General features: G+C 37.1%; 3 protein-coding genes across 4 annotated transcripts; 2 read left to right on the forward strand and 1 right to left on the reverse strand.

The window, feature by feature from the left end:
* Nucleotides 1-4,028: 4,028 nt before the first annotated feature.
* Nucleotides 4,029-6,702, forward strand: LOC103985796 (rhodanese-like domain-containing protein 17). 2 transcript variants are annotated; one of them, XM_009403633.3, is made up of 6 exons: nucleotides 4,029-4,178; nucleotides 4,319-4,396; nucleotides 4,495-4,568; nucleotides 4,653-4,723; nucleotides 4,819-4,872; nucleotides 6,476-6,702. In XM_009403633.3, the coding sequence occupies exons 1-6, from the start codon at nucleotides 4,162-4,164 to the stop codon at nucleotides 6,563-6,565; spliced, it is 384 nt and encodes a 127-aa protein (XP_009401908.2). In that variant the 5' UTR covers nucleotides 4,029-4,161; the 3' UTR covers nucleotides 6,566-6,702. The 2 variants fall into 2 exon arrangements, with proteins under 2 accessions (XP_009401908.2, XP_009401907.1); XM_009403632.3 differs by lacking the exon at nucleotides 4,029-4,178 and having other exon boundaries at nucleotides 4,187-4,396.
* A 1,771-nt stretch (nucleotides 6,703-8,473) lies between these two features.
* Nucleotides 8,474-9,805, forward strand: LOC103985794 (actin-depolymerizing factor 5-like). Its single transcript, XM_009403630.3, has 3 exons — nucleotides 8,474-8,760; nucleotides 8,847-9,106; nucleotides 9,319-9,805. Exons 1-3 carry the CDS (start codon nucleotides 8,740-8,742, stop codon nucleotides 9,467-9,469), a joined length of 432 nt encoding a protein of 143 aa, XP_009401905.1. The 5' UTR covers nucleotides 8,474-8,739; the 3' UTR covers nucleotides 9,470-9,805.
* Nucleotides 9,564-12,085, reverse strand: LOC135612740 (probable L-ascorbate peroxidase 4, peroxisomal). Its single transcript, XM_065109362.1, has 9 exons — nucleotides 11,860-12,085; nucleotides 11,263-11,387; nucleotides 11,128-11,177; nucleotides 10,852-10,917; nucleotides 10,724-10,772; nucleotides 10,268-10,350; nucleotides 10,097-10,176; nucleotides 9,925-10,027; nucleotides 9,564-9,841 (listed from the first exon to the last, which is right to left on the reverse strand). The coding sequence occupies exons 1-9, from the start codon at nucleotides 11,970-11,972 to the stop codon at nucleotides 9,647-9,649; spliced, it is 864 nt and encodes a 287-aa protein (XP_064965434.1). The 5' UTR covers nucleotides 11,973-12,085; the 3' UTR covers nucleotides 9,564-9,646.
* Nucleotides 12,086-12,896: the final 811 nt, after the last annotated feature.

Raw genomic sequence — 12,896 nt, forward strand, 5'->3', positions numbered from 1 at the left:
GAGCACACGAGGAGTCGATGTGGGCTTTATATAGGCAACGACGCAGCGAACTTGTAGCGAAATTGTAGGGGAAGTACATGCGAAACCATAGCGCATGCTAAGGGATTGACCGTGGACTGTTGACCAACGATGCTGTACACCGCATGTGGTACGACAGCTGACCGACTGATTCAGCACTGAAAATTTTCAGGGATCATGGACATCTCGCAAGCGTGAGGCCACATCACCCCTGGAATCTTTCAAGGTGCTCCCATCCATCTTCTTCGTCTTCTTCTTCTTCACTTAGTTTGGTCATCCGCTTTCGTGATAGCTTTCAGCAATGGCTTTTGGACTGCAAAGACTGGTGGAATCCAGTCCTCCCCCATAAAGATAAGGCCGTGACTCCCTCCGGCTAGACCATGGAGAGATCTGCTCACCTTTATCTGATGCACTGGCCATTAACGGAGGATGGCAGAAGACCATCGTTCCTAAAGAGGAATCAATGATTTGAGGCATCGCTGCACTTATTTCCAACACAGTAGCAGGACGACCAATCCATTCGGGCTGGTGGCATCAATGCCAAGCTTTTGAGAGAGAAAAGAACAGTGTCCAATGGTTAATCTTTTGCTGCATTACAAGTAAATATGCTGAACGGTGGAAGCTCAATTAAATTTGCACCCCTCGATTAAAACACTAAAGGATGCTACAGTTTGCATGCCAATGATTGCTACCTCAGCAGCCATTGATGTTTCTATCCATGCTTTCCTTGCTACACTTAATATATGTTCTCTGTCAATTATAATTACTTGTTGAATCATGATCTCTAAGGATTAGGTGTAACAGTGTGAATCAAAGTAACGAGGAAACACGGATTCCTATTATAATATATGTTCTTTGTTCCAGTAGTTGGATTTGGGATAACCTGGAAGAAGTGAAGGAAGAGAGTGTAGACTTAGTTTGCCTGGGAAGGAGGAGGAAGTTTCATTTCATGGCTATAGAAATTGACCTGCGGAGGATTACATTATGAATTCAAGTTTTCAAGCTTGAAGACTTCGATAGCTAGTTGGTGAGTTGACTTCAATTTTTATGCTCGTTTGAAGTCAAACCCCGGGAGTTGAAGTCAACACGCTGTTTGGGTTGTGTTGTGAGAGGCTTCTAGTAAACGGTCATGGAGGTTCACACAAGCTCAAGGAAAGAACAAGGAATGATAGCTCTACCTCGGAAAACTTGTGGATGCTTCCTCAACATGTTTAAGAAGACAGGATATTGGTCAAAGTATCTTAGAACATACAATTAAAGCTCAAAGTTCTTTTTTTTTCTTTTTTATTTTTTGGACATCCATAGCAATTAGATTATAGGATGAAAAAGTTCGTGAAAATACATAAATATATGCGAAGAAATGAACTGAAAAGAGATTGAAGAAGACTTAAAAAACAACTTTAGTATAAATTATAGATAAAAATTTAAATATTTTAAATTTAATTAAAAAATATAACAATAACGATAAAAGATTCATATAATCGATCTTAAATATTTAAGATATTTAAAACTTATAACTTTTAAGTATTCTTCTCCAATATTAAGACTAAATGTGAACAGTTCACAAAATCATGATGTGAAATGGGAGTTGAGAGAAAAATCCACAAATTATGATGTGAAATATTCTACTTTAATTGCACCATGGGAATCAATGTGAACATTAAATCAGTCAAATTCCAACAAAATTGGTCAGTTGACTATCTGCTTAGGTGTCAAATCATGACAAAGAACTATTTCCTCAATAGACTGATATGGCTAACCACATATGATTAGGGGCAAAACATTGTAAAAAGAATCCTCTCATGTACAACATTATAACCTCTTTCCCAATGCTTTTTCTTACATGAAAGGATCATCAAACATTGAGAAAACCCATATGGGAACAAAAACTGAAATTATATAGAGGTTTCCTGTGAATTGTTTTCCTTGTATGTGTAGCCTAACTAGAAAAACTAATTCCTAATTCCAAGTTAGGAATAAAATAATATAAATCAATTAATTTATAAAAAAAAAAATAATTAAATCTTTCCTAACTAGCGAACGCTCTCTTCTCACCTCTTCTATTTAAGGATGGGTAGGTTTCCTATTCATCCTCGGGATATTGTGAGAGAGAATGATCTTAGTAGAGACGAGAGATAGGTTGTCCGACCATCTTTTATCTTTTTTTTTTTTAAATATTTTTTATTCATTATTTGTTCATGTTTAACATGTATTTTTTTAAATTTTTTTAATCTATATTACTGTTTTTACATGGGTTTTCTAAGTAAATATCATGATATTCATGTTTTATAGATACAAATTTATGATATTATGAGTCTAGGATTTTTTTTATTGTTTAAATAAACAATTACAAAATTTAATTATTGATTAAATGGTTCCTATTTAATCTTGTACTCTCTCCTATATTTCATGTTAAAGTCTTTCAATTAGTTTAAATTTTTATTAAAAATTATTAAAATTAAATTTTAGTTTAAAATTTTCAATCCGATCTAATTATAACATTTTGATTCGAATGGAAAGTGAGGGATAATACAACACCACAATCTAATAAGTTTTTTTATGTAGGAATGCAATATCAAAATCTAAATAATTAACTTACATAATATATTTATTATATATTTCGATCCATAATCAATCTATTTATAAAACTTTCATAACTTATTCAATAAATTCAATAATTTATTAAGAATTCATAATATTCTAGTTCAAATAACGCGCGCGCACAAACATACACACACATATATATATATATATATATATATATATATATATATATATATATATATATATATATATATATAATCTAAATATATAATAGTACATGATTAACTTCATTCATACTCATGCATTATTGAAATCAAATATACAATAGTGCATGCTCTCTAAACATCTTTCCAAAGATATGTCATTGGTTTAGGATGCTAATTACATATGGTGGTGTTAACTTTATTCTTAAGCATCAATGAAATCAAAGCCCAGAGTGTTCTTTTAGCCCCATTTGAAAACTCATGACCCAGCAAAATTATATGAATATTTTCAAGCTATGAATACCGAGAACTCAAAATAATTATATTATTATTTTTTAATAAACCAGAAATTCCCATTTCTTGTTAGTTTCTATATTATTTTAAAAATATTTTATCACATGAATTATATCATTACAAAGCTTATTGAGATAGAAATCTAAGACATTCTATATAATTCAATTTAACATTTCAAGAAAAAGTTATGCTCAGTTCTATCTATAGCTCTCCCAAGATTGGAAGAAGGTTGTTCTCACTTTTAGAGTTTTCCTTTATGGTTTTTAATTAGGTTTTATTTATTTTAAATCATATAAATAATTAAAAAATAATCACCCCAGGCTTAAACGATTGTTCCAAATCTATCACTATATATACCTAAACTTCAAGGGTATAACCTACATTCAATACAAGTCTTATTTTTTTGAGAGGTATTATCATTCTCCTACAATACTATTTCTCTTTGGTAGATTTCTTAGATTTGTGAGTTCATAAATCCTATATCTTTAGGTAGATTTCTTGGATGGTAATATCCATATTCCTTGAATATTTTATTTAAGTGATTATCTTGTTTATCTACCTTCTATCTATTCTACTTAATTTTCTATCCAAACTTGTCCATCCCACATCATCATATCATAAGGTGAAAAAGTTAATCTTCATATATATATATATATATATATATATATATATATAATTTATTTAAGAAAAGGATAAAAGATTGAATAGGAGATAGAGCTCAGCTATCCAACAACAGTCAATGCTGCCTCATGGCGAGCCCACTGTGAGGCGCTTAGCCCAAAAGTCGGCCCATTTAAAGGCCCGTTACCGTAGTAGTCCAAAACGTAGGGTGGGATGACATGAGCCCGCTGACGATCGTTTCATCCACGTCCCGAACAACAAGCGGAGATGACAAGGACGTCGATCCCACGTCACGTGTCGACCAAACCAGAAACAGCGTCGGCTCATTCCTTCCTATCTTTCTCGATTAGATCGCAGCATTCGTGTTTGTTTCACCGTACGGTACTCACCCGCACACATTATTGCAGAAACCATAGCCTGCAAACCCGGCAGCAGCTTCTCTGCTCCGCCCGCTGATTCATCGCAGAATAAAAGGCAATAGATGGCACCGATTCTGAGGTAAGCGGCTCCCTACAACTCCCTTCGGTTCTGTGCCATTTGATCTGCCTCGGAAGGGAAGATTGGGGAGGAATGGGGTGTTGTGTGTGTCATCTGACTGTGATGGTTCTTCTTCTTCTCTTTGTGCTGCCGGCGCTCAGCTCGGAATCAGCGGTGACCGTCGACGTGCACGCCGCGAAAGGCTTTGTGGACTCCGGCCACAAGTACTTGGACGTCAGGTGCATGCCCGCCCGCCCACCTCTGCTCGTTTCATAGGCTAATTTGGGGCTCCTTCCTGTTGTAATCTTGTTCCTGTTCTGCGTGGTGCAACTTATAGGACGGTTGAGGAATTCAAGAAGGGGCATCCATGGAACGCCCTAAACGTTCCTTATGTGTTCTTCACCCCACAAGGCAAGCTCTTGGTTCTTGGTTCATAGGATTCTTTCTGGCATCGTAGCAGTCTTTTGAAGGATTGTTTTGGTCATCGTGGATCAGGGAGGGAGAAGAACCCTGAGTTTTTGGAACAAGTGTCCTCGATCTGCGACAAGGATGATCACATAGTCGTGGTAATTCCCTTTGACATCCTCTGATTTGCAAAAGCTCAAGATGTTTCACCTCTCTCATTCTCTCTCTGTGCGTCTTACTTTTTGGTATCTTGAAGGGATGTCAAAGTGGAGTGCGATCTCTGCAAGCTACAGAGGAACTTCTCAAAGCTGTAAGTAGCTCTCATATTTGTTTTGCTATCAATTTGTGATTTGGGAAAGGGATTGAACTCAATGAGGTCATAAATTGAAGCATTAAGGATGGGTTTTATCCCCTTTTTTTTTGTCAGATAGAATCTTAGGATTGTGATCTTTATATCAATGGGAGGGGTAGAGGTCAAATAGTAGCAGGGAACAGAGCTTGTCAATCAATTCAAATTCTTGTCTGATGTGAGACTAAACTGAAATGTTCCATATGGTAGATGCAAAATGCAGTTCGACAATTTGCATGTATAATGAATGAATGGTCTAACATAACTCTCTCCACATTCTGAATTCTCTTGATTGATTGAGATGATGCCCCTCAACATGTTATAATTCCAAAAATCAATAGTGATCATCAACTATTGTCTGATTGAGATTTTTTTGTTAGCATAAAGTATCAGGCTATGTATTACTGAAATATTGCGCACTTGTCTATTTATAATCCAATAAAAAACATAAATAAAAACTCATCATTTCTCCAAGACAATGTATTCATAAGACTGTGAAAATTAAGGAGGAAAGAGGTGGGGACAATTTTGTGGACTATGGTGGAGAAAGAGAGGAATAAAGTTAGAGTTGGTAAGCATTTTTGGAATCTTAAGTATATTCAAATTTCTTAGTGAATTAGGATTAAAATTTAGATCAGGGATTCAAGTAAAAAGAGTCCTTAGAGGATTAGAATTTATTCTTTTAAATATACATCAAGTTTTAAGGTTTTGGTGAGAGGGAGAGGTAAAGACACTTTGGGTGCTCCTTAGGGTTTCTTTTCTATGGATCCAAAAAAAAGTTGAGAGAAGATTTATTTTGAATTTATGTGAGAGGGGTATATAGGGGTTTCAAGGTTGGGTTTAGGCTTACTCAAGGAGAGTGATTCCTTGTATTGAATTTTTTAATATAGTGAAAATTTTGATTTTTTTCGTGAAGATAGACAATAAGTTACCGAGTAATGTTAAATTTTTGTGTTGACTTTTAAGTATGTCCTTTATTTGTTGATCTCTAGGTTTCTCTTTTGGGTTTTGAATTTCTCCTCTCCACTTTTGGGTTTTAACTTGCAATGCAGTTTACGAGGGTATTATGGGACATTTTAGATCACAAATCAGACTTATCAAACGTTCCCCAAATTCTATGTATAAAAGCCATATCCATTGAAGTCCAAGTACCATTAGACACGAAATGTTAAACCACTTGATTCATATCGTCAATGATTAAGAAAGTCAGATGATTTATATTGAGTTTATTCTTTGGTACATCATTTCAACTTAAAAAATTTAAACTTAATTGTACCAAAGAATAAACTCAATATATATTATCCGACTTTCTTAATCATTAGCGTTTGGTGAAGATTGAAAGGATCATAAGTAAATTCATATCGCTAATGATTAAGAAAGTCGGATGATATATATTGAGTTTATTCTTCGGCACAATTAAGTTTAAATTTTTTAAGTTGAATTGATGTCCAATCTTACATATATTAATCTTAATAAATGACTCATTTGTCGCCAGTTTAGCTGCTAAATCGAGTTGATGCATGTCATTGTATCTTGATAGATTAAGCTCGTTTTTGTGTTGCAGGGTTTCAAGCATGTAAAGAATATGGGAGGGGGTTATGTTGCCTGGGTAGAGAATGGGTTCCTCGTGAAGGCTCTTCAAGAAGAGCTGTAGTTGCTCTGTCAATTTAAACATTCTCTGTATGTAAGTGATGTGATCTGAAAAATGGTGTTGTATTATAAATCACAATACGTTAAAATGTAGTAACGAAACCAATAACTATGAGTTGGATGAGATTGTTCTTTTGTGAATCACAATTTGTTTGAATTCTTATCTTTCAATATACAAATAAGAAAGTATTTTAAATCTTCTAAAACGACATATTTGCCGAAATTTTCTTGAATTATGATACCACTAGTTTGAAGCCTTGTTTTTATAAAAAGATGAATTTAATCTATTTCACTAGGTGGAATCATAAATCATAAAAATATGAGTTTTTGCTATGTTTGAGTTAGCAAATGAGTTTTAGTGACTTTGGAGTGATCGAGCGAATCCAATAAAGTTCCTCCTATGCTTGAGTTAGTAAATGGGTTCAGATGTGTGACTTCTTCGATAGTGATTGGGTGAATCAAATGTATGGTTGTGGATATGTTCCTCGTATGCTTGAGTTAGTAAATGAGTTCATATGTATGACTTCTTCGATAGTGATTGAGTGAATCGAATGTATGACTTCTCCGATAGTGGGTGATAAGTGCGTTGAATTCGAGAATTATAGACTTGCTTCATATTTCATTTATCTATCCTCTATTAAACCAACCTCAAGATCAGTAAAAGTACATGATGAGGAGTTGTTATTATACCCATATCATTCTACATTTAGAAGATTAGTAATATCCATATAAAAGTATTTTAGTGATATAAAACTCATCATCTCAATCAACAAAGAAGGTGAGGAAGCTTTGCATAAAGAAAACATGGATCAATAATTTAAAAATATATTTGAAAATAAATATAAAATTTACATGATTTAATATTTCTTAGTTACATCTTTAAAAAATTGAATTCTTCATGAGAACAAATTAAATTAATTCAAGCACAGCACAATTCTCTTTAAACATCTTATCTCATAAATTTCAAACTTTTTAAGTATGTTTTCTCATCCTCACTAAAGATACATAAGGTTATTTATAAAATAAATAAATCTTAAATCACAAAAAAAATTTCATACTTGAATTCATAATCCCTAACCTCTTAATCTAATTTTTTATAGAGAGAGATACAAATATTTCTAACAAAACTAGAGCAAAGGCCTTACCCATGTCACAGTAGCACTTTTGGAACACAGAGATAGGTACATATATTTCTAATCAAACCAGTGCAAAAGACACAGCAGTTCTTCCAAGTAGCATCAACTTGATGAGCAGTGGCTGTTGTTATCTTCTCGTGCTGGGTGTGGTACACTGTGAGTGTCCACTTTGATGCTCAAGATTTTACTGTCAGTGGATGGGGGACATGGGCCCCTCTTTCTCCCCCCACCCCGTCGGCTGCCTTGGCTTTCAAGCAAAGCATGAACAGAAAGCACCCTATGTGGTACGTTTGGTGGATCCAATGGTGAGCCCGTACTCCCACTGGTCCTGTTCAACCTAAATCTATTTGCTGTTGATTTCAGTGGAATTATACGCTTATGTTCCAGTTTTGTAGGTCTCAGTTGATATGAACTCCAAATTCTAGTGTGAGGACTGCATCAGATGATATGAACTCCTGTTTCTGTCAAACTGGTAACTATCTTTGGATTCCCATAACTAATATGATCGAAGAATAATCATTCAAAGACTTGGCTGTTGATGGAGACCCTTTGAAGGCTTTGCACAAAGTCGATTCATGGATCTCGACGACCTGTAGACAGAGCATCAGAGAACCACAAAATAATTGAGTTGATGTTATGATCTTTGAACAGTAAGTCTCTTGTAAGATTCTCTTGCTTTTGTACCTCTTTCCTTTCTTTTTTCTCCCATTTGATTAGCATTTGGACAACATGAAAAACACTTTTCGTGCATTCGTGATTAGGACGAGAACATCTTTCCCTGTTCTTTAAGCGCGTCATGTTTGACCCCGGAATTGTGCACCGCAATGATCCTCGAGAGCCCACCGTTCCTGCCCACCGATTTGTCTTGAGAGTCATCGGAAGAGTTCATTAATGTTCTTCGAGTTCCTCACCAAATACTTTAGTATTTTGATGACAACAATCCGACAAAGCCATCATCTTCAACCTTCAGCCTATAAATCAACCTCTGAAGCCCGGATCAGCAGCGACCAGCGGCGAGGTTGGGACGGAGGGTTCTGAGACCATGGCCATGGCTTTCAAGATGGTAATTCCGATCGACGCCGACGTCACGAGCGGTGACCAGCTTTCCTGGGTGTTGTTGCCTTAACGACTGTGGCTTGTGGGTGGCAGGCGACGGAGGGGATGAGGGTGAAGCAGGAGTGCCTGAGCTCCTTCATGGAGATGAAGTGGAAGAAGGTGAGCCGGTACGTGGTGTACAAGATCGACGAGAAGTCGAGGGAGGTGATGGTGGACAAGGTGGGCCGTCCCGGCGAAGGCTACGAAGGCCTCGCCGCCTCCCTCCCCAACGACGACTGCCGCTACGCCGTCTTCGACTTCGACTTCCTCAGCGTCGACAACTGCCAGAAGAGCAAGATCTTCTTCATCACATGGTCTGCTCCTCTCTCTCTCTCTCTCTCTCTCTCTCACACACACACACTTGTCACAGATCTGCTGAGAGAAAGCTGCAAGAAACATGGATGAACTGCGTGCAACATCACTACCTATTATGTGATTCATGTCTGCTAACAATGTACTGCAAAGATCATCGGCTTTTGATGCTGAGACTCAGATCTGTATCTACAGAGTTCTGCTACTCTTTCAGGTCTCCAACGGCATCAAGGATCAGGTCGAAGATACTGTACGCTACCTCAAAGCAAGGGCTGAGGAGGCTGCTCGAAGGGATCCACTACGAAGTGCAAGCCACTGATCCTACCGAGATGGGCTTCGATGTGATCAAAGAGAGGGCCAAATGAGCAGCGGAATGGCCTCCACTGCAGCTGATGCGTTCCTCCGATCAAGATCAGGGGAGAAGACGACGATGTGATTGGAGAACAAAGGCAAACGATATGATTCATCATCAACATATAGATCATTACAATATGCGTTTGTGAAGCATCAACTCCATCCCACCAACTTAAAACCTTAGTAGATTATTTGGTTTTCCTGTTGATCTCATAAAAGTAGCTTAGAACGAGCAGCAGAGCAGCAACTGCAACGCCAAGTGCGCCTTGCTGTAGTATGCTTCTTGTCTTCCCCCTCGTGAGGCAAGTCCGAGGTGGAGTGAAGCCCAGCTCTGATAATTTCTTGTGTGATTCTGCGTAATCTTCGAAGAATTTATCCTCATCCTACCAAAAGAAATCAAACTACGTCAATGTTGAGATCAATGTTGCATGGGGAAGGTCACAACGAAACCAAGCATCGAAGCTACCACGGCGTATAGCACGACGTAGTCTCTCAAGACAGGATCGTCTAACAGAGCCTTATCTGTCGGAAGCTGAAGGAGCCCCTCCTTTTCCCCTTTCACCAATTCCCTGATACAGGACGAAGAACAGTGATCAGGCTGCTTGATGTGAACTTGATGACAGTGAGATAACCATTACGCAAAGTAGGAGTTGTCGAATTTGAGAGGATCCTTTGTCCACGCGCCTTGAAATCCTGATCTCTCTCGATGAGCTCTTCCCTTCATCACCAAGCACAAGAAACTTCCTTTCATTCGAGGATGCTGATACAGTAGTAGATGGGTACAAAGCAGAATGGCTTGAGACATTTACCAGTGTGTGGCCACCGGAGAGTGCCACAATATCCTTATCTGACAAACCCATGCGATAGAAGACGTCCCTCAAATGCGAAACACCTGCATCAAAAGTATTGGTATCGAAGATCGATATAAACTTAATATTAATTTAGTATTTTCATCGAAAAAATATAGATAGACTAAAGATATTGCATCACCCCTCCGACATATAACCAATGTCTCACCTCGTGCCGTTTTGCACCGTAAGAGCATTAGCCAAAAATCAGCCAATGACACACGAGAACGGTATTGTTTTTGCACGATGCCATACAAGCAGAAAATTTTTAGAGTTTGACATGACAGAAATATGAAATAAAAACACTTTCGACAAAGTAAAATGAGATTGACAATAATACTTTTTGACCCGTACATGCTACCTGATAGAAAACTCGAAAACACAAGAACCAATTGCAGAGATGCTGGAGATGATTACCTTGGTTTGCATCTGGAAGACGGCCTTCTTCTGGACAAACTGATGAGTCCTGGCACAAGAAGCAGTGGATGTTATTGAGCTTGCAGTTCCTGGAAGAAGAAGAGCACTGTCAAATACCTAAACCTTACCTTTCTACCTGGAGCAAATGGAACAGTCGGTCCGCCGGTAATCTCCACAGCAACTACTCCAGCAAGCTGCTAATAACATCATGTTCAGCATACAGATGCATTCATTCGTCCTCCTCACTTTACTCTCCAGTGCTTATAACATAAATCTAATAGTAAAAGATTATGGATTCCCTTGAAGAACCAAATCTTGTTTCAGATAGGATGAAAGATGACTTATGTATCCAAATGCTAGAAGAAAAAAGCTATCTTGCTAGCAATTCTGAAATGAATCAGTACCTGGTAAAGGTCTGCATATGTGATTTTTGGATGTTTGACCTTCACTGGCTCTGAGATCACAAAGAACAGAGAGCAGATGACATTAGATTGTAATCTGGACATGTATTGTTGGTGTGTCAAGATGCAAATGGCTACCTAAAAGATCAATAGCTATTTCAAGTCCTGCATTCGAACCATGAGAGTACTCTTCCTTAAACCTTATGGAACCATTAGGGCCACCAGTTTTTGTTTTCACATCATAAGTACCAGCATCATGCCATCTGCAGAAAGCAGCAGATGTGAGAAGCCATGAGAGTCTTAAGATAAACCAAGCTAACTTCAAGAACTTTATGATCTTGCATTCCAAAATATAGAAATTAAATACCCATAGACACTATCAAGAGCATAAATTGAGTTACCAAAAAATCCCTGCTTGTGTTGAATGGTTGATGCAGTTGGTAGATCCCTTCCTCTGGGTAACAACAACACTAATCCCCTAATTCTACTCTAAGGAAGCATCAATCACTGTAATTAATTTTTCTTTATGAACATGTTCCTTCAAAATATGTCATTTTATGATGACCATTGGGGTATTTCCAGGCTTCATAAATAGAGATGGAGGAGCACAGGCAAACAAATGTCCTGCATTTAACACACAGTATAGTGGACGAGATAGAGATGGAGGAGCACAGGCAAACAAATGGAATTCGATAGGCACAGATTTAGCTGCAGAATCAAGCGAAACTAACTCACGCGAGGCGGAGGATGATAGGAGCACAGTTCTTGCTGGAGATGAGAGCTCGGAGGTCTCTGCGGGCCTTCTCGATCTCCTTGAGGTACTCTGCGTTCACCACCGGATCAGCCATTGTGTTACCCTAAGAAAGCTCTCGCAAAGAACAGAGAGATGCAGCAAAACAACGAGTGGAGGAGGTGATGGGAGCCTGACGGCTTCTCGTTTGGTCTGCTGTTATATAAACACGGAGGAGGACACGAAGAAGAAGCAGCAGCAGCAAAAGACGGGAATAAAGGAGAGGAGAACGAGGATGGGAGAGAAGGAATTGAATTCGTGGAGTGGAAAAGGGACAGCTTCACGAAGAAGATATCCGTCGCTCACTTTCTTCTCAATGTTTTCGGCTCATTTACATACCTTTTGGCCAACATATATAAATAAATATATAAATATATAAATATATATATATATATTTATATGTATATGTATATATAAATATATATATATATATATATATATAGATATATGTATGTATGTATGTATGTATGTATGTATGTATATATGTATATATATATATACATATATATAATGATGTGTGCTAGAGGAAGAGAGAAAGAAGAGAGAAAGAGAGAATAGAGGAAGGTAGCTTACTTAGGAGAATAGAGGAACAGAGAAAGAAGAAGAAGAAAAAAAAAGAAGAATAAGAGAAGAAAATTTAGAGCTTAGGGTTTTTTTTCTCAAATCTTTTCATTTGGGATAAAAAATTCTTAAAGACAACTATTCTAACTCTATTTTATAAAAATCTTAATCTTTATTTTTATTTTAATTCTAAATAATTTAAAAGATTTCAGCTTAGCACCAGATATTTCTCTCGTTTAGATATAAAATCATGAATCTAAAATTTTTGATAATCTGACCTTTATGTATTATTTTAGATCTAACTTTTTGTACTAAACTGTGATTTAGATAAACCTAATTTATGTGAAAATAAACTCATAGACCTTTCTTTTAATACTAGATCGAAAGATTTGAAGTAAGTGCCTATCAAACTTCTATTTTA

This window comes from Musa acuminata, chromosome BXJ2-5 (assembly GCF_036884655.1).
Source record: "Musa acuminata AAA Group cultivar baxijiao chromosome BXJ2-5, Cavendish_Baxijiao_AAA, whole genome shotgun sequence".
NCBI classification, from domain to species: domain Eukaryota; kingdom Viridiplantae; phylum Streptophyta; class Magnoliopsida; order Zingiberales; family Musaceae; genus Musa; species Musa acuminata.

Coding starts and splice junctions, on each gene's coding strand:
- LOC103985796 (XM_009403632.3), top strand. CDS start 4,251: ATGGGGTGTTGTGTGTGTCATCTGACTGTGATGGTTCTTCTTCTTCTC. Junction 4,724..4,818: donor AGGATGATCACATAGTCGTG/GTAATTCCCTTT, acceptor GGTATCTTGAAG/GGATGTCAAAGTGGAGTGCG. Junction 4,873..6,475: donor CAGAGGAACTTCTCAAAGCT/GTAAGTAGCTCT, acceptor TTTGTGTTGCAG/GGTTTCAAGCATGTAAAGAA.
- LOC103985794 (XM_009403630.3), top strand. CDS start 8,740: ATGGCCATGGCTTTCAAGATG. Junction 8,761..8,846: donor TGGCCATGGCTTTCAAGATG/GTAATTCCGATC, acceptor TGTGGGTGGCAG/GCGACGGAGGGGATGAGGGT. Junction 9,107..9,318: donor AAGATCTTCTTCATCACATG/GTCTGCTCCTCT, acceptor CTACTCTTTCAG/GTCTCCAACGGCATCAAGGA.
- LOC135612740 (XM_065109362.1), bottom strand. CDS start 11,972: ATGGCTGATCCGGTGGTGAACGCAGAGTACCTCAAGGAGATCGAGAAG. Junction 10,351..10,723: donor TCTTCCAGATGCAAACCAAG/GTAATCATCTCC, acceptor CTTTTGATGCAG/GTGTTTCGCATTTGAGGGAC. Junction 10,177..10,267: donor TCTCCGGTGGCCACACACTG/GTAAATGTCTCA, acceptor TTGGTGATGAAG/GGAAGAGCTCATCGAGAGAG.